The 26,750-nt window shown below is 40.5% G+C and overlaps 1 protein-coding gene across 2 annotated transcripts; it reads right to left on the bottom strand.

The window, feature by feature from the left end:
* Positions 1-608: 608 nt before the first annotated feature.
* DEPDC1B (DEP domain containing 1B) lies at positions 609-26,750 on the bottom strand. 2 transcript variants are annotated; one of them, XM_068423568.1, is made up of 11 exons: positions 26,703-26,750; positions 25,803-26,068; positions 20,236-20,371; positions 17,855-17,982; positions 11,386-11,516; positions 10,283-10,330; positions 9,696-9,836; positions 3,563-3,729; positions 1,938-2,114; positions 1,093-1,278; positions 609-770 (listed from the first exon to the last, which is right to left on the bottom strand). In XM_068423568.1, the coding sequence occupies exons 1-11, from the start codon at positions 26,748-26,750 to the stop codon at positions 609-611; spliced, it is 1,590 nt and encodes a 529-aa protein (XP_068279669.1). The 2 variants fall into 2 exon arrangements, with proteins under 2 accessions (XP_068279669.1, XP_068279670.1); XM_068423569.1 differs by lacking the exon at positions 1,093-1,278.

The raw sequence follows: 26,750 nt of genomic DNA on the forward strand, positions 1-26,750 counted from the left end.
AGTGAATGGAATTTCAACAGTAGTTGACTCTTGCTGTAAGGTATCATATGAATCAGAAAATGAAGAATGAGTTTTACAGTTTTCCAAAATAAATCTTACGTATCAAGAACACTAAGGAGTACAAGAGAAAACAAAATCCAGTGTTTCATGCTTATTCAAGCCTGTACAGCAAATTAATTCCTTGAGCTATATGTGAACAAACACAGACTAGTTTATATAAGAGACTCATTTTCAGGGAAAAAAAAAATACTATTGACTGGTTACCAACAATACATTACACACAAATACATTTAGACCTTGAAGTAAACTACAGCAAGTCTACTTTATCACCCACATAGATTAATCCCCTTGAGTTTGTTGGGTTTTGGTTTTGTTGTTTGTTTTTTAAAAAACAAATATTTAAAAAAAACCCAATTATTTACAAAAATACTGATAATGGCTCACATTTCTACCACGTCAATACTTTCCTCTTCTTTTGACCTTTGCTACCATCATCTCAGCAATATCTCCAGTAGTTTTTTGAGTAGTTACATGTTGCTCAGGCTCCTTTTGCATAAGATCCATTGATAACATGCTCTGACTCAGTTCGCTGATATATTTCAAACCATTTACATGCGAAAGCTTCTGGTTCTGTGAAATGGTTGAAAAGGCTTTTTTAAGGCCCACATCAGTATCGCTGGTTTCTGTTTAGTTTTTTCTGGAAATAGTACCGCTTCTGTTTCAGGGGTAGGAAATCGTACTCTATACACTTCCGGGTAAGATTTCTGAAACTAGAAAAATACATCCATTTAAATGAAGAATTCACTCAAACTTGTAATATAAAAATACTGGTAAAGTGCAACCTCTACTTCTGGAGCAGGAAAATTATTATTTCTCTAATAGACTTTCTTTATCTCTATATAGAAAATCAAGTTGCATTTTCTAATATGGCTTGATTCATCACAGTACCCCTATGCTAAATGATTAAAAAGTTTGACACCCCCAAGAGACATACTATTTTAAATCTCAATATTTCTCTAGAGGACTACATGTCTAAGACTTGATGAAGACTTTAAAGTTAAAATTAAAGACTGTGGAGGAATTTTTATTTACTTGCTTGAGCTGCTTCTTCTTATCTTTCACAGATATTTCTTTATTCATTGCAATTTCTTCCAATAAAGCTGCCAGTGGTTCTTGAGACCCAGTTGCCCTTTGGTATTCAAATTCATCTGTACTGATTTGGTGACAAAATGATGGAGGAGGAAAAGTTGCCTCAGTATCAGCTCCAGCATATTTTATCTGAAGAGAGAGGAAAAAAAGAGCAGCTATGTTTTCTGCAATAGATTTTCAAAAACTGGCTTAATCAAGTTGACCACCTAAAGTCATTAAGTAGAGATGATATGGAGCAAAGACCCAAAATTCTACCTCCTATCTCCTGCACTATTTGAGTGAGTTCTAGTGAGTCGGAAAACATGACACAAAGGAAGCCTGTTTAATTCTCGGAAGATGAGTTATTTTTTCAGTAGACATTAAAGAAAGAAGAACTAAAAAGCGGCTTTGAAGGAAAAAAAATATGGTATCAGAAAACAGAAAAAGAGTTATGAAAAAGCTGAGCAAGTAAGGATCCCTCTAAAGGAAAATGAGAACATAATGGAAACGCTTTTTAACCATTCATAGTTTTCCTCACCACCGCATAGTTTGCCCATTCCATGGAGAAAATAGTGCTGACCAACAGGAAAACCTATTTTAGAGTTCTTGTCTTTAAACCTTTCAAGATTTGTTTAGTTCCGTTTAAATACATAGTTACGGTTGAATATCAGCTGTCAAAATTAATTAGCTCCTCATAAGCTAGCAGAGACAAAACAAGGTCTTTAATAACTGTCGAACTTCGGAGCAGAAAGGATAAATTTGATCTAGAAGCACAGATTCGTAGGAGGCTTTTTTCAATAGATACCTACTTGAACTCTCTGGAGATGTACAACATGTTCCTCTACAGAAGATTTTAAGGCAGAAGGAACACTTAAGATCTCTTGATAATTGTCCATGAGAAAAGATACTAGTTTAGCAGCAAGCAGTTCATCCAAGTCCATTTCATCCTTTGAGCAGAGAATACAATGGGAAAATGCCTGAACCATCTGACAAAAAAAAAAAATTATTGTAAATTTTTCTCTTTGGGGGTGGCAGGTGGGGAATCAGACTGTATTTAAAAAGTGATCTTTTAGAAAAAAGATTTTAACAGCGCAATACTTACCATACTTCCAACACTTCAATATTAAAAAAAAAAATAGTATTGTATACAGTGACATTATCTGAGTGGACTGAAGATGGCTCTTTTTTCATGTACATAATCTAACCTTGAATTTAGGCTTAGAATGGCTGAACTCCATTTTGTTCTCAAAACTTTGTCAAATGCCACTTCACATGGCTTTTCCAGTTAAGCAGGGCACAATCATTTCGGAGATTTTAAAAATAACACACGAATTTAATAGAAGTTAAGTACCAGAGGGAAAATTTAATACCATTATTTTGAAATCATGAAATCAAATTTCAGGTCCAGTTCACTTCATTTAGACTCACGCTCAAGCATTCAGTTACATGAGTTTTCTGTCTGTGCACCGGTCACTTTTAATATTAGTAGTACAGAAGGCAATCAAGGTTTTCTGTCATGTACCATAGACTACACTGCTGAATTAAAACTTAGCAGAAAATACTTGGACTATAAAGGATTCACTTCTAAAAATAACATTTAGATTATAACATAATTATTTTCATCAACAACCATTTACAGCTAATTAAATTATAACCTTAGCAGTCAAGAATTTAATTATTTTAATCACATACTATTCATAGTTAATTAAAAACAACTGCTATGGAACAAATTTAGATTTATGAATGTTACTATAGGATTTTTATGGAGTGGCTCTACAGCTGAGTTTTCTGTTGCCCTTCTTGTGAAAGACTTGAAAATTAACCAAAAGAAACATGTTCTTAGTCAGAATTGCGAAGAGTTATTCTTAATAAGTTTGTAATAATATGCTGTTACTGTGATAACTCTACAAGTAGCCTTACAGAAAGAGCATTATTAAAAACTAGGGCTTTGTCAAAACCTGATTAAAATTACTTTCAGAGATTTCTGTAGTTTAGTGATGAAAAAAATTAGTACTGAGATAAAGTGTTAGGAGTTTTTTTTAAGTGGCTGAAAAGAGGTAAATCAAAACATTCAGCTACATATTTCTAACTAAGACTGAAACAGCAGTCTGACTCTCTCACATTGTCTGCAGTGATAAAGAACACCAAAGACCTCATCTACTATATTTTTGTTTCTACTCAATAGTGAAATCAGTGGTGATTTAACTCTGAAAGATAAGGAATCCTCGAAATTATGAGCAAATTCTTCATTTGCTCACAACTTACCACGAAATCCCAATTTATTCAAATTCGGAGTAGCTTTCCACATAGCTAGAATAAACAAACTGTTCTTCAAGCAAGCAAACTGTATTTATTATACACTCTCCAGTAAGAATCTTTTCTCTGTGTTACTCCAAGAGCCTTGTCTATACATTTTGCTTTACACTATACGTACCAAGGTTCTGGTCCTCACTGATTCAGAAAGAGGTGGTAAATCCTTGTTAAAGCTAATTTTCGCCATCATCCTCACCAATAGCTGTAGTCTTTTCCGATTTTCTGGTGGCAGCAGGAGACAAGATATCTGAAGAGCTTCTACAGCCTTGCTGTGTTTTTGCAGCAGACCTGGTTTATACAAGATCAGGAGATTGGGCAACATTTCTCAATTATATATTTCCATAACATTTAACATAACATTTCTAAATCTGTCTCCCCAAACTCCTTTCCTACTCATTCAAGACTACCCTAGAACTCCACACCCCAAAGAGTCTAGGAATATATCCCTAGAACTAGAATCACTTCCCACTGGACACCTTGGTTAAGTATTTACAAGATTTCCTTCTGATGCATATGGAGATATTAATAACCATAGCCAACAAGTCTAGATACTAATAGACATGAAAAACAAGTTTTGGTTCATCCTTTGCTCTTTTATAACCCTCAGCTCTAAACACAACTGAGATGTATGCACAGATGTAGCAACCACACAAAAAATTAGGTCTGGGGCAACAATCAAAGAATCTAAAAAAACTATGTGCTTATGCATCAATTACAGCTATGACAATACTGACATGTCCCTCATACCTACAGAAGTTAAACCTATGACTAATTCTACTTAGAAGTTAAACCTATGACTAATCCTACTTACAAATGCTTGAGAGAACACAGAATGTGAGCATGGCAGAGAAATTTGAAGACTGGACTGGCACAGTAGAATCTGATAGTAGTTTAGGTACCTATAAAGAGGTCTCACCACCAGACTGTCATACTCTTTTGGGTTTCTAAGTCTCAGTGAAGGAAGCATCTACTACACATTTGCCTAAATAGCACTACCATCAGAACAGAACAGAAGTCAGGAGGAAAATATCTGCAAGGCTGAAGTCTGACTAATTTCTCTTAAAAAAGGAACAAGGAAGATAACAGAGAGATATACTGTCTCTTCCATAGGATTATAGAGGTTGGAGGTGATCTCTGGAGATTATCTAGACATCTCCCCTGCTCAGAGCAGGGTCATCTACAGCAAGATGCCCAGGACTACGTCCAGCCAGGTTTTGACTGTCTCCAAAGATGGAGATTCCACACCCTCTGTGGACAACCTCTTCCAGTGTTTGACCACCTTCCAATTAAAAAAGCTATTTCCCTATATATAAAAGAAATTTCCTGTATTTCTGTTTGTGACCATTGACTCTTGTCCTGTTATTGGACATCAGTGACAGAAGTTTGGCTCCCTCTTCTTTCCTAGTCCCATAAAATACACATTAATAAGATCCTCCCTGAGCCTTCTCCTCTCCAGTCTAAACAGTCCCTGCTCTCAGCCTCTCCATATATGACAGATGCTCCAAGCCCTTAATAATTTTTGTGGCCCTCCACTGGACTCACTCTCTAATGCTGAGGGAAGGTCTCCCTCAATCTGCTGGCAATGCTCTTAATGCAGCTAAGGATGCTGCTGGTCATCTTTGCCACAAGGACACACTGCAGGCTCACGGTCACATTAGTGCCCACCAAGTCGTGCCAAGTCCTTCTCAGTAAAGCTGTTTTCAATTCAGTCATCCCCAGCATGCGCTGGTGCATGGGGTTATTCCTTCCCAGGAGAGGACTTTGCATTTCTATTTGTTAAACATTATGAAGTTCCCGTTTGCCCATTTCTCCAGCCTGTCGAGGTCCTTCTGCATGGCAGTACAAACCTCTGCTGCGTTAACCACTCCTTCCGATTTTGTATCATCTTCACACTTGTTTAGGGCACTCTGTCCTTGTTCAGGAAGTGTTAACGACTACTGGCTGCATTATCAGACCTGGGGTACTCCCTGCTGATTGACTTCCACGTGGACTTTGCGCCACTGATCACAACCATCTGAGCCCAGCAATTCAGCTGATTCCTGGTCTACCTCACTACCCACTTATCTAGCCTGTACTTCTTCAGTTTGCCTGTAAGGATGTGATGGGAGAAAGCCTTACTGAAGTCAACCTAAACAGCATTCACTGCTGCCCCCTCATCCACCATGCCAGTCAATTCCACACTGCGTAAAAAGTATAAGCTGTTTGTTATTTAAAAAAGAAGTGTGCAGTTACTACTGCAGCCAAAACAGACAGTATTCCAAGAAAAGAGTGGTAAAGCACTGTAGTTAATTTCATTTTCAGAGCAAAGCTTTTTCTAATTTCAAAGGAAGATTTGGCAAGCACACTAGCACCTGTGTTTAGAAGAGGCCCTGAGAAATAATAGTCAACCTTAATGAGATTTGTACATAAAGAATCATTATAACCTATGCAAAGAGCAAGTTTAATCTTACCAATTTGGTAAAACATCTGATGGTCACTGACACCTTAGTCCTATCTGCTTAGCTATTCTGAAAACTAATTTCAGCCAACCTCTTGGAAGAGAAGTGCCCTAGACAGTCTTCATCTTAAAACAGAAGTAAGGCATCTTGATATGGTTACATAAGCCACCTATGATTTCTGCAAATATTTCTCAGTTTTAAGATGGAGTTTTAGATACACACAAATCACATCATGGTTGCCTGAAATGACTTAAAATATCATCTGACAACACTTTCTTTGATATTTCCTGAAGTCTCCCACTAAACAGGAAGCTTATCCACTGAAGGAAGAAAGAAGTCCTATAATCACTGTGGAAAGGTTGTAATTCCCTGAATATGAATATGAAAAGTCAAAGACTGAAATCTTGGTTTATAAATGTCTTAAGATTTAGAATTATTGCCAGTTTACCAAGCCATACTCCATTAAAAAAAACACAGAAATGCAACTGCAGACATGGATCTGCTTTTCTGTATTTTGTAAATGCACTACTTGCTAAGCAATTACTGCTTCACAGGCAGCATTCAGTACTACAGAATCACAGAATGTTAGGGATTGGAAGGGACCTCGAAAGATCATCTAGTCCAATCCCTCTGCTGGAGCAGGATTACCTAGATCATATCACACAGGAATGCGTCCAGGCGGGTTTTGAATGTCTCCAGAGGAGGAGACTCCACAACCTCTCTGGGCAGCCTGTTCCAGTGTTCAGTTACCCTCACCGTAAAGAAGTTTTTCCTCATATTTATGTGGAACCTCGTGTGTTCCAGCTTGCACCCATTGCCCCTTGTCCTGTCAGTGGATGTCACTGAGAAGAGCCTGGCTCCAACCTCATGACACTTGCCCTTTACGTATTTATAAACATTAATGAGGTCACCCCTCAGTCTCCTCTTCTCTAAGCTAAAGAGACCCAGCTCCCTCAGCCTCTCCTCATAAGGGAGATGTTCCACCCCCTTAATCATCTTCGTGACTCTGCGCTGGACTCTCTCTAGCAGTTCCCTGTCCTTCTTGAACTGAGGGGCCCAGAACTGGACACAATATTCCAGATGCAGCCTCATCAGGGCAGAGCAGAGGGGGAGGAGAACCTCTCTTGACCTGCTAACCACACCCCTTCTAATATACCCCAGGATGCCATTGGCCGCCTTGGCCACAAGGGCACATTGCTGGCTCATGGTCATCCTGCTGTCAACTAGCACCCCCCCAGGTCCCTTTCCCCTACGCTTCTCTCCAACAGGTCTGTCCCCAACTTATACTGGTACATGGGATTGTTCTTGCCCAGATGCAGGACTCTACACTTGCCCTTGTTATATGTTATTAAATTTCTCCCTGCCCAACTCTCCTGCCTGTCCAGGTCTCTCTGAATGGCAGCACAGCCTTCCGGTGTGTCAGCCATTCCAGTTTGGTGTCATCAGCAAACTTGCTGACAGTGCACTCTATTCCCTCATCCAAGTCATTAATGAATATATTGAATAGTACTGGTCCCAGTACCGACCCTGGAGGGACTCCGCTAGACACAGGCCTCCAACTAGACTCTGTCCCATTGACCACCACTCTCTGGCTTCTTTCCTTCAGCCAGTTCACAATCCACCTGGCTACCCGATCATCCAGACCACACTCCCTTAGTTTAGCTGCGAGGATGCTGTGGGAGACTGTGTCAAACGCTTTACTGAAATCAAGATAGACCACATCCACAGCTTTACCATCTGTCCACTGGGGTAAGTCCTCATAAAAGGCTATCAGTTTGCTTAAGCATGACTTCCCCTTGGTGAAGCCATGTTGACTGCCCCTAATGATCCTCTTATCCTCTTATGCCTAGAGACAGCACCAAGGACAAGTTGTTCCATTACCTTTCCAGGGATGGAGGTGAGGCTGACCGGTCTATAGTTACCTGGGTCCTCCTTCTTGCCGTTTTTGAAGACTGGAGTGACATTAGCTTTCCATTTTTTTACTAGCACTGACACTTATTACAAAATAGTATTCTATGGAGTGTGCATTATCCTCTACATTTACCTACAGCTTCTTAACAGTCTGTATATTAGTCTCGTTGTTAAAACTTAATTACGTATTGAGCAGAACCCAAAACTTTCCCCTTTATCTCTCAGATGAACCTCCAAAAAATCCCTTCCTCCTCCCCCTCTCCTGCCTATCCCCAAGAATCACAGATCGAATCTCAGAAGAGAGTCTGCGTGGTTAGAGAACACCTTGCTAACAAAACTACAAATCAGGCATCTCTGCCTTATATTTACTTGCTTATTTTCTTACTACTGGTTCTAAGTAGTTTTGAGTACAAAAAGGAGTTAGGCTTCACCACAGATATGCTCAGTTGTCTTCTAAAACTCCCTCCACTGGCTAGATAGGAAGCATAGTCATGAATTATAAAAAAAATGGAAAAGACTCATGGGGATCATCTGGCCCAACCCCATCCCCCAGCCAGTGAGGATGCCTAACTCAGGTATCCCAGATCATCCTACTATGGCCAAATGCAGCTTTTTAACCATTCAAATGCCTGTGTTAGGTGCCCGGAGGAGGCTGTTTCAGCAAGACTTCTAGAGAAACATGATATTTTCGAACTTATACTGTCAGTACTTTAAAGTACATTGTATAAGTATGAAGATGGCAAACAAACTAATTAGTTCTTGAAAGCCTGTATTCCCATGATTTTTTGTGTAAATCTGTTTTTGTTAGTAAGGAAGGATTCCATATTAACACACTATTTTTTTGTGAAAGAAGCCACAAAATTATTTTTTGACTTTTTTTTGAAACAGTTCATGATTTCCTTTCATTTCCACATAAACTGGCATTAAATCTTTCTTCTAATTTTTACGTCTGTGAAACACTGCATAATAAAACTCTTAAAACCTGAAAGATGTGAAATTAAATGGAAAAGTAAACAGAGAGACAGTATGAAAGGAGAGGAAGAATTTTTTAAGATATTGTCAAGCACATCAGTTGTCTGAGAAAATGAGGTCAAAAAAGGAACAATACTCAGTTTGAAGCAAGATTGTCAACTAACAAAGTACAAAAATACTAAATTCCAGAAGTAAAAGTGTTATTCTGAATTCCTTTTTCATCTCAATGGTTTATTAAAAGCAATGTTGCTCCCACTTAAAAAAGCTCAGAAAAAAAGTGACATGCTACAAAGCATGCTTACTTTCCAACTCAGTTGTTCTTTTCTGAAATGTAACCATAAAATGTAATCAAATGTTTTCACATTTACTGTCTTTCAATGGCACATCTATAGCTACAGGGTAAGTGAATTTGATATAATGTGAACCCTTAAAAAGTTATAGTTAATAATTAAACTATTGTTTCTTTAAAGCACTAGATTAGTTAATGTGTATTCTAAGTTTAAGCAATTAAAGATTTCAATTTCCTTCAGGGTTAAAAACAATCCTTACAGCCCTAATCCTTTTTAATCTAGACTTCAGTCAAGCAATATCTAAAAGCTTATGTGAGTTGTTAAGAAGCTTACTCATTTGTAAAAAAAAAAGAAAAATCTGTTAAAATCCATCTGTTAGATGTGGCAGTGCTAAGCAATGAACCGAAGCCTTTAAAAATTATAAAGACAAGCAATGGAAGACTTTTGGACTAACGTGATTAAAAAGACACAAGAATAAAACTGCCTTGTGATATGAAATAAATTTAAATATTAAACTGTTCTCTATTTAAAATGGACAGGGCAGGTCCTAGAGAAATGAGCTGTGATACTATTTGGGTATGGTAAATTAATTCCAGGAAGTTAATTCAAAAGAATAATTTTTTCTTTATCCCAGACTACTTACCTAACACACTAACAAAAACATCAAAAAAATCAAATGTGAGAAGAGGTTCTTTCATCTGGCCAAAGTAGTCCACTATAGTTTTGAAGACATCTTTTTCAAATCCTGAGTATGTAGGCTGCTTCAAATCTGAACAGCTGGGCCCTACAAAAAAAAAAAAGGGGGGGGGGGAATTAATTTGCAGCCACCAACCAGATCACTATTTTCTAGTCCAGCCAATAAAAATGCAACCTGAAGTAGGAAAAACAAACAAACAAACACACACAAAACTTAGACTTGTTTTTCAAAAGATAAGTGAAATTTTATTGATCTAGTGAACTGATCTATTTCTAATAAGTCTAGTGAAAACACATAGCAGAGGAAAAATATGAATAGAATAGTTAAATCTTTATATATTTCATTGACATAAGCTGCACTGGCAGAAGAACATATGCTGGCTGACCTTTTCCAACTTTGTTTAAAGCGATGATCATTAAAAATATTAACTGTGAATATAAATGGGATTTGATGAAGTGGTAAAGGCAGAGTCAGTTCAATTGATTTTTAAGGGGGTGGTTTGGTTTTCCCTCCTCCCCCCCAAATTTACTTACAATTTGCTAGACATTTCATTGCTGATAATATCCAGTGAGGTAGTTCCTCTGCATAGGGGAGAAACAGACAGAAATTAAAAGGAGAAAAAACACAAGAAAAAATGTTAAACTGCAAGATAAAAGCAAAGCTGAAAATTCTTTAAGAAGTTCCTCCTATATTTGACTGATTGCAAAGGCGGGCTATAACTTCATGTAGGAACTAGCTTAAACTGCATCTACAGTTTAGCACCTCCAGTACTCAATATCAACTGGTTATGCCTACTGCTTTTACAACTCAACCAGCAAAACAGCTCATATCACAAATCCTTAACCTGCCCTGCAAAAATCAGCTAAACTAGTTCAAGCTGCACCTTCACTAGTGCATTACAGTGAAGTGTTTACTTTGCACTGAAGATGATGAAAACACTCATACATTCAGTACTGTCATTTCTGCAAGGAGGAGGAAGTTCATATCTTGAGGTGCTCCAATTGCCTTTAAAATGAACATGTATGTGCTCTGGAGGAGGTTTCATTCACAAACCAAAGCAGGTTCCAATCTCATATTTCACTTCTCTGCAAATCTTGTGGAAAACATGGCGGCAATAATATTGTGATATATCACAGCAGCAAAGATGCTTTACTTTCTCCCTGATGTGCAAAGCAGTTTTAATCTTGGTACTAGTTTCAAAACACACTGACTGAAAACTCAAAACTGAGAAATCTTAAGCATCTCTCAGTGTACAGTTGATTCTTTCCCAATTTTCAATACACATTTCCCTCATGTAAACACTCCAGTTCAGGCTGTTAAGGGCTGGGCTGACAAAACCATCTTGAAGTTAATAATATCCCTATCTTTATAAATGAAAAGTTGCTGCTCTTTCACCTTCATCTTTCAACCCTGCTAAAGCAGGAATACATTTAAGGGAATAAATAAGGAATAAACACTGATTCTTACTATTGGGATGTCAGAGGACAACAATGGCATACTTTGTAAAAATTCTAGTATAGATGTGGTCATACAAGTTTAAAGACGCTACATATTATTATGGATTAGAACTAATACCTTTTTTATGCTAGTAAACTAAAATATAAAAAAGTTAAATGAAAACTCCTAAAATACTCACTTGATTTGTCTTCTAAAGTGACAATGCCTTGCTTATTGACATTATATGCATTTTGGACTATATGCTTTGAATTCACAAGTTTTGTGTCTAAAACTTCATCCAGAGAATCCAAACCCAAGACCTTTTGTAATCTGTAAAGATACACAAACGCATAGTTCATACATCATCTAATCTGAAAAAGGCAAATGTAGTATTAGCACAGAGATGATTTTGAAAAAGAGACTTCTTCTTTTCATAGAAACATAGAATATCTCATGTTGGAAGGGACCCATAAGGATCATCATGTCCAACTCCCTGCTTCTCACAGGACTGCCTAGAACTAAACCATATGATAAGAGCATTAACCAGACACTCCTTGAACTCTGACAGGTTTGCTGCCATGACCACTTTCCTGGGGAGCCTGTTCCAGTGACCAACCTCCCTCTCAGTGAAGAACATTTTCCTAATGTCCAATCTGAGCTTCCCCTGACACAGCTTCATTCCATTTCCTTGTGTCCTGTCGCTGGTCACCAGAGAGAGGAGATCAGCACCTCCCCCTTCACTGCTCACCTTGAGGAAGTTGTAGGCTGCCATGAGGCCTCAGCTTTCTCTTCTCCAAGCTGAGGAAACCAAGTGACCTCAGCCACTCCTCCCAAGTCTTACCCTTGAGAACGTTCACCGTCTTGGTCACCCTCCTCTGAGCACACTGTAATAGTTTGATGTCCTTCTTATACTGAAGTGCCCAGAACCGGACGCAGTACTCGAAGTGGGCCCACACCTGTGCAGCGTAGAGTGGGACAATCCCCTCCCGTGACCAGACATCTGTGTTGTACTTGATGCACCCCAGGACACAGTTGGCCCTTTTGGCTGCCAGGGCACACTGTTGACTCATATTCAACTTGCCATCAACCCAAACCCCCAGATGTCTTTCCATGGGGCTGTTTTCCAGCCTCTCATCCCCCAGTTTGTACATACAACCAGGGTTACCCCTTCCCACATGCAGAATCCTGAATTTGCTCTTGTCAAATTTCATACAGCTGGTGATTGCCCATCTCTCTAGTCTATCTACGTCTCTCTGTAAGGCGTCTCTACCCTCGAGGGAGTTCCACAGCTCTTCCCAGTTTAGTATCATCAGCAAACTTCCTTAACGTACATTTGATTCCTGAGTCCAGATGATTTATAAAAATGTTAAAGAGCATTGGCTCTAAAATCGATCCCTGGGGAATCCCACTGGTGACTGGCCCCCAGCCTGATGTAACCCATCTACTATAACCCTTTCAGCCCAACCGATCAGCCAATTGCTCACCCAATATATTATGGACTTTAGCTGTGTGATGGACATTCTGTCCAGAAGGATACTGTGAGAGACAGTATCAAAAGCTTTGTTGGAATCCAAAACCCGCCACATCTACTGGCTTCCCTTGGTCAGCTAGGTGGGTGACCTTGTCATAAAAGGAAATTAAGCTGGTTAAGCAGGACTTTCCCCTTGTGAACCCATGTTGGCTATGACCAATGACTGCGTTGTCTCTCAAGTGTTTTTCATTAACTTCCAAAATAACCTTTTCTATAATTTTACCAGGCACTGAAGTGAGAGTGACAGACCTGGAATTACCAGGTTCCTTCTTACCCTTCTTGAAAATTGGGACATTTGCCAGCTTTAAGTCGACTGGGACCTCTCCAGACTCCCAAGACCATTAAAAGATGGAGAGAGGTCCCACGCTGACATCAGCCAGCTGTTTCAGTACCCTGTGATGAATCCCATTGGGCCCCATAGATTTATGTGCATCCAACTGGAGCAGCAAGTCTTGAGCAAGTTCAGGGTCAGCTAGGAGCTTATCATCCCCCCCAGTCACAGTCTTCCAACACAGGGCTCCAGGATCTGTCATCAGTGTTGAAGACAGGCGAAGAAGGCATTAAACGTCTCTGCTTTACCTATGTCCCTATTTGTGAGGTGACTGAATTTGACAAGCAATGGACCAATGTCATCTCTGATTCTCCTTTTGCTATTAACATATTTTAAAAAGCCCTTTTTTTGTCCTTCACAGTGCTGGCCAGCTTGAACTCTAACCGAGTTCTGGCCACACGAATTTTCTCCCTGCAGTGGCAAACAGCATCTCTGTAGTCCTCCGTGTTGCCTGTCCTTGCTTCCAATATCCATACACTTTCCTTTTAACCTAAGTTCTAGAAGAAGACCCCTGCTTAGCCAGGACAGCCTTCTATTCCACTTGCTTGACTTCTGACACCTTGGAAATGCCTGCTCCTGCACTCTTACGAGATGGCTTTTAAAAACTGACCAGCATCCATGGACCCCAATACTTTAAAAAGCAGATTCCCAGGGGACCTGCCTCACTGGCTCCTTCAGCAGCCTGAAGTCTGCTCTCCCATATCCAGGGTTGATGTTTTGCTGGCAGTTTTTCTCCAATCACCAACAATTTGAAACTCAACTACTTGAGTTTCAAATTGAAACTCAAACTTGAGTCTCAGACTTGAGATCTGGCTTGACTAACCTGATGTCCTTCTATGACAAGATTACCTGCTTAGTGGATGAGGGAAAGGTTGTGGATGTTGTGTACCTAGACTTCAGTAGAGCCTTTGACACTGTTTTCCACAGTGTTTTCCTGGAGAAACTAGCTGCTCATGGCTTGGACAGGCCTACACTTCACTGGGTGAAAAACTGGCTGGATGGCCGAGCCCGAAGAGTTGTAGTGAATGGAGTTAAATCCAGTCGGTGGCCAGTCACAAGTGGTGTTCCCCAGGGCTCAGTACTGGGGCCAGTTCTCTTTAATATCTTTATCAGTGATCTGGATGAGGGGATTGAGTGCACCCTCAGTAAGTTCTCAGATAACACCAAGTTGGGTGGGAGTGTTGAGCTGCTTGAGGGTAGGAAAGCTCTGCAGAGGGATCTGGACAGGCTGGATTGACAGGCCAAGGACAACTGTATGAGGTTCAACAAGGCCAGATGTTGGGTCCTGCACTTGGGGCACAACAACCCCATGCAACGCTACAGTCTTGGGGAAGAGTAGTTGGAATGCTGCCCAATAGAAAAGGACCTGGGGGTGTTGATCTATGGCCAGCTGAATATGAGCCAGCAGTGTGCCCAGGTGGCCAAGAAGGCCAACAGCATCCTGGCTTGTATCAGCAACAGCATGGCCAGCTGGACTAGGGAAGCGATTGTCCCCCTGCACTCGGCACTGGCGAGGCTGCACCTCGAATCCTGTGTTCAGTTTTGGGCCCCTCACTACTGGAAAGACATTGAGGTGCTGGATCGAGTCCAAAGGAGGGCAATGAAGCTAGTATGGAGAACAAGTCTTATGAGGAGTGGCTGAGGGAACTGGGGTTGTTTATTCTGGAGAAAAGGAGGCTCAAGGGAGACCTTATTGCTCTCTACAAGCACCTGAAAGGAGGTTGTAGCAAGGCAGGTATTGGTCTCTTCTCCCAAGTAACAAATGATAGGATGAGAGGAAACAGCCTCAAGTTGTGCCAAGGGAGCTTTAGATTGGATATTAGGAAAAATTTCTTCACTGAAAGGGTTATCAAGCATTGGAACAGGCTGCCCAGGGAAGTGGTTAAGTTACCATCCTTGGAGGTGTTTAAAAGACAAGTAGATGTGGTACTTAGGGACATGGTTTAGTGGTGGACTTGGCGGTGCGAGGTTAACAGTTGGATTTGGTGATCTTAAAGGTTCTTTCCAACTGAAACGATTCTATGATTCTACTTTGTGGTCACTGTGACCAAGACAGTGACAAATCACTACTTCACCCACAAGTCCCTCTCTGTTTACAAACAACAAATCTAGGACTCTTAGACTCCCTTATTACCTGCACCAAGAAGTTACCTTCAATATGCTTCAGAAATTTCCTGGACCTGTTTTTGTCCACTGTATGATATTCCCAGTTGATGTCTGGGAAGTTAAAATCATCCATAAGAACAGGGGCAGTTGATCTAGAGACATTGCTTAATTACTTGTAGAATAATTCGTTGGTATCATCGTCCAGGCTGCATGGTCGATAGCAGATACCCACAGCAACATCCACTTTATTTGCTTTTCCCTTCATCCTTACCTCAAGGTTCTCAGCTTTGTCATTGCCACCTATAAGCACCATACAATCCAACGCCTCCCTTACATACAGCGCCACCCCTCCACCCCACCTGCCCTGACTATCCCTCCTGCAGAGCCTGTATCCGTCCATCACGGCACTCCAGTCACAGGACACATCCCATCAGGTTTCACATATGCCAATATTATCATAGCTCTGGGACTGGGCTAAAGTTTCTGGCTCCTCTTGCTTATCCCACATGCTGGGTGCATTAGTATAAAGACATTTCAAATGTGCTCCAGTGTACTCAACACATTGTGGAGCAGACTGAATGACCTCACTAGCACACCATCCCTCAAACTTTGGCCTGCCTCCCCCAGGCTTATCTCTAGTGAGCCTGGTATTATCCCTTTCCCCCTTCAAATCTAGTTTAAAGCTCTTTCAATGAGCCCTGCTAACTCCTGCTCAAAGAGCCTTTTCCCCCCTTGAGACGAGTGTACCCCATCTGTCGCCAGCAGGCCTAGTGTCATGTAGACTACACGATGATCAAAAAGCCCAAAATTCTGCCAGTGACACCAATCTCAGAGCCAGGTACTGATCTGATGGGTCTTCCTGTTTTTTCCCTCATCATTCCCTGCAACTGGAAAGATGGAAGAGACCACTACTTGTGGGCCTGATTCCTGAACCAGTCGTCCCGAGGCCCTGAGGTGTCTCTTGATTGCCCTTGGACTTTTTATTTCAACTTCATCACTGCCTACATGAAAAAAATCAATAACAGTTAATAATCTGAGTGCCATCCCAGAGAAAGAAGCTTTGTCTTCACATCTTTAACCTGAGCCCCAGGGAGACAACAGACTTCTCTAAGAAGTGGGTCCAGTCTGCATATCTGGCCTTCTGTTCCCCTCAGAAGAGGGTCTCCTATGTCAATGATCATCTTTTTTTCTTTATGGAAGCGGTTTTGATGCAGGGTGTAGGCCAACTTAACCTTAGTGACACCTCCAAGCTAGATGAACCATTGTCCTCATCATTGCTCTGTTCCACTTTCAGAGCTTCATACCTATTGTGCAAGGGCACCTGGGAAGGTGAGATAGTCACAGAGGAGATGTTCTTGCTGTGCTGGTCAGGAACTTGTCACCATTCCCCCCTATCCCTTAAGTCACCGTGTTCAGCCACATGAAGAGAGGATAGGGAATCCTCCATATCATGTATCCTGTCTTCCTAACAGGCCTGTTCCAGGAAGGTAGGCTGTGGTTCCAGTAATTTATTTCTCTCTCAGACTCCCTGATACTCCTCAAACTACTCACCCCCTCTCAGAGCTCTGTCACTAAGTGGAGGAGATCCTCTACCTAGGCACACCTCCCACAGGTGTACTCCCTACAGGCAGCCCATACTGGTGTAAGAGTAGGGCACACCCTGCAGCCTGACACCTGCATGTCAGCATGTTCCCACTGGAGCTCTGTCTGGGAAGCTGTGTCAGTCGTGGCAGGTGTAGAGTTTAGAGAGGACATGGCTTTCTGCCAGGTAGATACAATTGCTCCCTGATTGAGCTGGCAGAGCTTCAGCACAGTCCCAGCGCGCCCTTCTGCACAAAAGGCTGCGCCATGCCCTGTTTGCCCACACTATTCACAACATTCCTGGTTGCTAGCACTCCATAGGGGCTTCTTTTATACATGGAGGTCTCGGACACCATTGCTCCTGGTCCTGCCCAGGTCTCATCAGCTGCTGTCACACGAGCTGCAGGCTCTCTCCGCTTCCCAGAGATTTCCCACGTTCAGGAAACCCCGCTGTGCACTGCGTTAGAGCACTCCGCTGAGGATTGTGCTGGCACCAAAGCTGCTGGCCTCAGCATCAAGTTTATTATGTGGAGATAAAGTGCCAGGTTTAGATAAAAGTAATCATTATTAGGACCTCAACTGTGCTGCAAAAATAGCTAATATATATTATTTTTGTTTTCCTGTATAAATAGTGTAAAGCAATACCTTTAACTTTGCACGGTATATTCCTTTTGGAAATAGTAAAGAATATCTGAATCTCAGTCTTCTGCATTCAATCAGCTATTCCATTTCTCATCTCATATGAGGTATTGTACTTGTTGAAAGGTTTCATGGTATTGCACTTCTGTAGAAGTGCTTCTATTTCATAGTAACAAGAAAAAAAGAGACAGACTGAGGAAAAAAAGTGATTAAACAAGACAAAGCCCATACAACAAAAGGACTTGTAAAACACAACCGGAAGAAGAAAAGTCAAAAGGTATTAAGCACAATAAAGTTTCTTTGCAAACTTTATTTTCTGAATTCATTAGCCAAATAACAAGTGGTGTAGCTAGTCTAGCCACTATGGCTTTGATGGCAGCAGTGAAAGGTGAATGGGTGAAATTACAAGCATTACCAGAGAAGACTATTACCTATTACACAGTTTTACTCCAACAGCAAATGACTTAGAAGTATACTCACCGTGACAAAGTCATGGATTTCCATATCTCTTCCATATTTGCTTGTGTTAGCTCTCTGCGGAACACAAGTTTGCATGCCGGTACTTCCCCGATAGCTATACTGTGACGCTTGTACCACAGCTCAGAGTTCTGAAATCAGAAAAAATACTCCTCACTAACTAGTGACTCTTCAAGTATTGCACAGTTATAGTACAGCGTGCTCCCTCTTACAAGTATTTTAAATATTCTTAAATTCCAGTAAAGTCTCCAGGATGTAAGTGAGTGTTTACGTTTCACAGACCTTCAGCAACTTCTCAGTTACATAAGTTGTCCAAAGCTGAAAAATCATGTGTGTCAGAATAGCCATTAAAATTGAGGACGCAATGGCTTCTAGTCTTGTGTTCAGCTCCTCTCCATGATTAAAATCAGTTCAACTCGCTTCAACTACCACTCGAAGATTAAGCATCTGCTTATGGAAAAATTACTGGAGAATTATTAGATGAGATATCAAAGACTGATATTCATCCTTATTCAGCATATACTGATCATAACTAAATATTAAGTTCATTAGCAGGTTCTATACATGAAGAAAGGAGAAGCAAATAGCTACACAGCTGAAGACACACATCATATCTAGTCCACCATTGTAACAAAACAAAGCAAAACAGAGAATGCAAGAGACTACTATCCTTTACTCAACCTTCACATCCAAGCTTGATGCTTGAAGGTTGTCATCAACATGTCGATGGGTGGACATACAACACAGTTTGTGTCACCAGCATACTTTTCAAGGCAAAACTCCTTATAATTCCCAGTTCTTTGATTTACATCACAGTACAGTCCTAAAGCACATCAACATTCCTTGTGATCACAACCAAACCACTAAATGCACTCAGGAATGTACTTAGTTACTCCAAGCACTAATCATCTGTCCTTCCATGATACTAGACTAGAGCTAGTTCAAAACAAATAGCACCCTCTGAAATTAGTATCTGCTCTTCCACATCAGTATTTCACTACACAGACCCATGCCTATCAATCCATACACAGCTAATAAGTCCTCTGATTGATGCTGGAGCAATTAAGGTGCCACAACTCAGCTACCTGCCTACTTCATTGTTGCAGTAGAAGCTACACCTTTCTATAAATGAGACAGCAGAAAAAAGCTTGTTCTTTTGCCTCAGCTACTTCAACTTATGGTCCACTGGATTAACCAAAACTGCCAATGAAAGATTTTTAGCTATGCCGGGCTGTATGCTGTCACATCTGAGTCAGATCTATATAGGCAGTCTTTCGCTAACTCTTATCAGGCTGGGATGCTTGGAAATTTAGAGCAGACTGTTGGAGGCTGTTAACATGTCAAAACTCGGTTACTGAGCAGATATCTGCTGCAAATACTCTATTCTCTTTACTTGTCTTTGGCACTATCTTTTCTTTCTTCCCTCTTAATCTTCTACCTTCTATTGAAGTTCTAAGGACCATGCTTTTTCCTCTTCAGAAGCCTCTGTACATGAAAGGTGCACTCGATCTGCACATAAGTAATTCGATTACAAATATGGAATAACCATTCATTCAGGGTCTCTAGGTGTCCAGCAAAATGGTAGGAGCTACTTTTCTAAACAGACTATTGATCACCAAGAAATCCAAGGCTAGTGTCCTGCACTGATGAGCATTAATAAAAAGGCCAAAATTATCAAAGAAGTCCCAAGAGTTCACAAAATATGAGAACACTCACATACAAAATACACTGGAGGGAGGATTTAGAATATACATAACTCCAGAAACCTAGGCCTTTAAGATGTCCAGGTGGCAAGAGTTGATACAAATCTGGTTTACTAAGAATAGCAACAGGTTTTTCAACAACTTTACAAAGGCTGGATCAATACAACTAAGTATGGGGCAGGATGATTCTTCAAGCTCACAAAAGGTAACATTGAAACCAAGACCACTTCTCTTTAACCACAACATATTCCTTATGAAAAAGGAAATGGAAACACTAACAACCTCATAGTAGCTAGAAAGGGACTAATGTTGTATATATTCTGCTACATGAAGTGTCTGAAGAAGAGTTAGACTGTAAGTGACACTAAAGTAACTATTTTGTCTTGTAGTATAATAAATGCTCTACTGGAATTTGAGCAAACTGGAATGCAAGCATACTGGCAAATACAGCCATGCTGAATTTAGGATGCTCAGGTCATTATAATCTGTAGCAGAAAGAACACTCAAAGCCAACATCCCAAGCAAATCATTAAGAACAACTTTACTTCACATAAGTTTAAAATAAAAGTATTTTGCATTTAATTTTATAACCAAGTAGTTTGTGCCACAACAGAAATCATTAGTTCAGTTTTACTTTCCAAATATGCTTACATCCAGGGAAATGAGAACTGGATATCTTACCACTGTAACTGATTTCACTGGGATGTGTTCTTGGGAAGTGCCAGCCTCCGGTTCATTCCAGTCTGGAAATTTAATGACTTCATTTACACAAGAAGGTTTCTTTGGATACGGCTTCAGCGGTGAGGAAGGAGGAAATCTACAATTAGAGAATATTTTTAAAACCTCTGAACTCCACTCTATTCCATATTTAGCAATGCAAAGCTGTAGTAGGCCTACACATGCAAAAATACAACAAATGCCTTGGCCGTTGACAGTGCGACTTAGTTGCCTGAAGACTGGTGTTGAGTGACATATAAAACATCCTAAGGTGTCTTGCTTGGCCTCCATCTGCTGCTCCAGAACAGTTCAAGTCCTTTGTACCTCCCATGACATAGCTGAGCCTTGGGTGAACGTCTGATATCCCAGTGCATCTCTAATAGCACCAGCTACCTATGCAGAGACAACTGACTCGGGTCTTCCCTAGAAGACATTGATTCTGCTGAAAAAGCTGTGGATAGATTTTCCCCATGTCAAGTGTCCTACTAGTGCTGCAAATATTCTGATAAAATAATCAAGATTTGATCATATAGAAGAGTCAGGTTTGAAACAAAGGTTCCCATCCTGATTTGAATATCAGGGATAGTTTCCAATCAGTAGAGTAGAACTAACCAATGATTGTTTTAGAATAAGAATATTGATAAGGTTAAAATTAATGGCACCAATCGTTGTAAAGGTTAAATTTAAGAGCAAGTATATTATGCATTTTTATGTAAAAGAATTCATGTAATAGTGACTCAGTGTATAAAAACTGATGGATTTTAATGTTTGGTTGGACACGTGTGGTGGATCTATCCCCTGTGTCTCCAGCACTGCAATAAAGAAGTGCCTGCTTATCTGCTTTGTGTAGGTGAGTTTTCTTCAAGATTGCTAACACTAGCATGCATCTCCTAAAGCAAAGCTATGTAACTAAGTCATATGACTAATGCTCGGATTTAATTAGCGTGCATGCATGCAAGTGTCTACGCAAAGTTTTGTCCACATTACCATGTTCTTCTGTGTTTACATGCTTTCTATGCAAAGATCATATCCTGCAGTTCTTTTCTGGAGTCTTTTTCCAGCTGGTTGTGCAGGAAACTGATCCACTTTTTAAGGCATTTCAAGAAGTGCCTTGAAGAAATTAGCATAAATAAACCCCAAGCTAGCCCTCACAGAAAACAAGGAAAACAAACTCTCCCAGATCTCATTTGATTCAGTCACATCTCCAGCTTGACCAGCATTAAATTACTGCCAAACCTAGGTCAGAGCATGTACAAAGGAACTAATGGCAGCACATTAGAAAGACAAATCAGTTCGATGGCAGCATATCATCAGACTGGCCCAGACCAGATTTGTTTGCCTGTACTCTCAGGTTTTAGACACTGAGATTCCTAATGCTTCAAGAAATTGCTTCAGCCTCACTCACTCTCTTAATCAGAATATAAAAGACAGTTATGTCTGTGTCCATGCAACAAGAGCTTGCACAATGCTGGATAGTATGCATTAATATCCTACCAGAAAGATTCTCATGCTCAGGTAATCCTAAAATTTCCTCTGGAATTTCACCCCATCCAACATTTAATTAGTTTTTAAATTAGTTTTGTGTTGCAGTTTTGTTAGTCCAGTAGTGTTATACTGCATGGGTTAAACACATTATGGTTTTGACCGTGCACACTGAGCCCTTTTGGCATATTCCCCAATGCTCTTCAACAGAATCTCTGCAACACAGGGAAATGTAGCTTCCTTCGGACAAACCCTGACGAGAAGTAACAAGTTCCTTGCACCAATCCTGCAAGACTTACTCTGCCTTTTAAAAATAACACAGATTACATTGCAGATGTTCAGCTGTTAAGTGTTCTCAACTGTATTTCAGTTACTCATTATTTCTTAGAGTATAACGTTAGAACATCTGTAGCCTTTTTTTTCCTTTGCCTTACAGTATTTTCAACAGTTCCCCGTTTCTATTCCAGTTCTTCATAATTTTTAGCTTTATGTCATTTGCTGCCCTGATTCTCAACAAACCAGTAAATGAATGAGTTCTTACAAGCAGAAAAAGGAGGTGCATTCACCTTTTTCAGGTAGCATTACAGCAATATCTAGATAGAGACAAGTTTTTGGAGGAGCAATGAAAATGTCTCTGATTTTATGATGAACAGAGTAATGTTACCAAAAGCTAGCAACTGAGGAGCATTCCAAGGTTGAAATGTCAAGATAGTGTGGTTCACAGCCAGCAACACTAGTTTTAGGAGTTATACAAGAAGGAAATAGAGATACCTGTTTGTGTCCGGCACAACGGATACTGAACAGGGTCAACTAACATTGGTATCAAAGGTATAACAAGTACTACAGCTGAAATCCCAATAGTTTACTTGCAATGCAAGAATACTAACACTTTTAATACAATTGCTTAGATTCCAAAAAATGTAAAGCCTGACAGCTTCAAAAACTGTAAGTTCTCATTTATTATTGTAGACTACACTGAGCCAGTAAGTCAGGACACATAGACAGAGAGCCTTTGCTATTTTTAGAAACCACACTAGTTCTCACCTTCACATTTAATACTTGCCCAATACTCTCAGGCAAATCAACATTTGACAACATCTCTTTCGCATATTCCGTGGAGTGAATAAGAGCAGACAACTACGCTTACATGCAAAGTTAATGAAGGACATAACTGCGCACCACAGTGTATAGTTACTGTAAATTAACACAGGAATTTATAGAAAAGGTATGGAGCATATCAAGGTTTCCCGAGTAAGCACTGTCAGTGGAATTAAAAGCGACTTTTACTGCTACCCGTATCAACAAGGTGAGAAAAGCATTTACACAGTAATATTAGGAAAGTCCACCAGAGGGAGCTGCCAGGACGTGAAATACACGAATAAAGGCAGGCTGCGAAACAGACGTTCAGCTCCATGAATAGGAGAAAAGCGTTTTTTAATACTTAAAACACCAAAACCATATGTAGCATACAGTTTATTTATGCATCAAGCCCAGTGTGAAAAAGCTGGCTTCAATTCAAGACGCATGAAAGGTACACAGTTTCAGTAAAAAAACCTGTTCAATTAGTAACTTAGTTATCTTTCTGAATGGGAGATGGAGAAAGAAAAACATCATTAAGATAGTGATAGCGAAAGAGCTCTCCTGTCCAATAGCAGATCACTAGGCAGAGCACACAGAAAACAAAAAGCACACAGATATTTCACCCAACCAACTTCCACAGTCTGCAGCTTCCCACAGCCTGCAGCTCAGGAAAGTCATGGCTGAAAATACAAAGGAGAAAAGAACATAATAATTTGAATGTGTCATGATGCCAACACAAAACAAACAAACACAAAAACACAACAAACCCAAACCACAGAGATATAGCACAATACCAGAGGTTACCAAAACCCATAGTTAATCTTTTGGCAAAGAGTCAATGCCCAGAAAGAAAAAAAAGACTGTGCAAGGTAGTGCTGTCCTAAGAAGAATAGACAGAGGAGGGCTAGGAACATACCAAACCAACAACACAACTACCACCATGTGCTGTACCAGCACATAACTGCTTTTCTAACTGTGTTTAAACAAGTAAAAAGCCCACTCCACCCCTTTACATTTAACCTTCTTCAGGCCAAAGTCAAGACTTAAGATCCTCTGCAGGTCTTCTTGTCTTCCATGCCTGTTTTTCAACCTGAACTAGTTGATGACTACGTAAACTATCACAATATCTTGCCCTTCTATAGCAGCCATAAGCAGATGGCCAGAGAAGAATTTAAGAACAGGACAAGCATACATGATACTTCCTCAGAATCCTTTCCCAGCCTCCAGTCGCATTCAACTCACAGAACGCAGAGTCATGTACTGTTTTGAGATATTTAGCAACGGATTTTATTAGGCAAGTTTCTCAAAATACCTTCAGATACACGTCCTTTGATACACTGGGTCCTTCGAATCTGAGTCCCAAATTCTAAAATGTAACATTTTCCTTGATTAGTTATTACAAGGAATTTCTCTTTATGGAGCTAAATTTGGAGAGAACATTCATTTTTTTATCCCCTCCAAATTATTTAAAATTTCTTCCATTACAGTTGATTTAAATTGGTTTGAATATTTAACTTATTTGGCAGGGAAGCTGTAACATCCAGTGTCAACTCCTTCAGAAGGCAAACTAAAAACCAGCTACCAACTTTTACTGAAAGATGTCATGCAGTATCATAAAGAATAAATTGAATCGGTGATAATTTGTTACTGGAATTAAACACAAATCATATCCAATCTGACTGTAAAACAACTGAACTGCAGTGGAACAAGTTTAACATAAACCATGGTTATTTTATAAGAAAGTATCTTGTCCCAGGTTTGTTTATGACAAAGTAAAACAATTACCTCATACATACCTCTTACTTCTAAAGTATTCCAAGTTAATAAATAAAATTAGGAGAGTAACGAATAACTGCACTTACAGCATAGGTGTACAGACTAGACAGCAAAAAAGCTTAGGCACACTCTACAAACAAACTAATTAAGATCGTAGAGCAAAATGAAAAACTGACTTCATCCACTTCAAGTGGAAATTCAGTATTACACGCATTTTCCCAAAGACAATATTAAGAAATCATTATCAAAAAAAATACATAAAATTTCTTTAAGTATAGAATAACAGATACAATAAGTAGAAACATAGCATTGTTGCTGACCTATTTTCTCCATTGCTCTGCATGAAAGTTGCTCCATTTCCTCAAAAGAAAACTCACCATGATGTACGTTACAAATCCATAGTTAAGGCAATGGTCATTTTTTACACTACTTTTTCACTGAGCAGGGCTCTACAAGATGGTACAAATTCAGAACTTGCAACTTCTGGACACCCAAACCTTAACTGAGGTCACAAGAGGCCAAAGAACCCACTCCAGTAATGTTAAGCTTTCATTACAAAGAAAATTATTCTCCTCCATCAACAAGCTACCAGTTGAGAGGCTAAACAGGAATAAGTAAGCAAGCATCCTTGAGGATGAGCAAATAAAACTTTGTCTCTTTTAAGATGATTTCGATCTACAACCCAAGGAGAATAGAAAAAAGTTATATCATGAATGACTTTTAAGTTCAGAAGGCCTTTCTCTTCTCTCAGAAGGAGTGGAAATGGCATCCGAAATAGTCAGGGGGTTGAGGGAGAGGGAGGACAACTGGAGCTGGATGCTCAATGGCATCCTTACTTCCATCAATGTCTTCTTGATGTGCACTCTTCCAATACTGACAAACCTGATGTCTATCAACAGCAAGCAGGACTCGCTACCTTGTAAAAGCTGCAAAAGCTTTTGTTAGTATTCATAGAATGTAACTGAGTAAAAAGTGCCATTGAAAAAAATATTTTAAAAAAAACAAGGAAAAAAACCTAAGCCAAACATTAAATCATGACAGTTGCCTAAAGAAAATAAAGTCTTTAAAAGGAAGGTGGAGAAGACACATCAACACCTCCTCAAAGGTATTCTACAAAAACATTTCTAAGACCAACACACAAGAGTTAATACTCCCCGTTTCCAAAATTTTTCACTCACTATATAGAGGTTTACCTATATAAATGGCCATCATCTTGAAAGTCCTCTTTGCCCCATCTTCCTTTAATATCTTCAATAACATGATTTTTCAGGAATTTTTTAAGCAGCTTAACCGTTTGATTGCGAGTCACTTCTGGGCCAAAGTTTTGATTAGAGCCAAGTAGCTCATGTAAACAGTCCACTGCCTCTGAGGCTTTGAAGCAACGCTCGTAGCTTTTGAAGCGACACCGGTGCTTCCGTAAAGGCATCTCAGCACGAAAAAGTTCTATTATCTCGTTCCACTAGGGAAGAAGAACAAAGCAAACCGTTACAGGAGCTCTTCCCCTAGAAGCATTTTAGTTGTACAAAGTGAAATCAGAATGAAGTCAGATCTGAATGCAGAACTACGTACTTTTTTGATCATCTGTATTTACAGGCACACTGAAACCTGAAACTATGATTTAAACAGTTGAGATCTGAGAACAAAACACCAGATTTAGGAAGCTGAAAAATCCAGAGCCCCGAACTACCTCGGGCTTTTAGCTTGACAAAAGGCTGGACTAAAGCTCTGCTCTGTTGGGCGCTGCCGCCGCCACAGTCCCGCGGGGCACAGGGGTCCAGCCGCCCCACACGGACTCAGCATGGGGAGCACCAACACCCGGACGGCGGTTGAGGACTGCCCCGCCGGGTCCTGGCCGGGGACCAGCCACCCGGGACTGACCCAGGGCCCGCCCGGGCCGGCGGCGCTCGGCCCTCAGGCCGCAGGGGGCCGGCCAGCGGGCCAGGCCCAGGCGGCCAGACCGCCTCAAGGCAGCAGCCGGCACCCAGGAGGCTCTAGAGAGCTGCCGTCGGGCACGGAGTCCCCACCCGGACGAGGTAAAGCTACACTAGGGACAAACGCGGGGACGGGGCACCCCAGCCCAGGGGGGCACTCACCAGCCGTGTGGCGCGGTAGGGCCCGGGGCCGACGAGCCGGGGCTCCAT

Source organism: Nyctibius grandis, chromosome Z (assembly GCF_013368605.1).
Source record: "Nyctibius grandis isolate bNycGra1 chromosome Z, bNycGra1.pri, whole genome shotgun sequence".
NCBI lineage: Eukaryota > Metazoa > Chordata > Aves > Nyctibiiformes > Nyctibiidae > Nyctibius > Nyctibius grandis.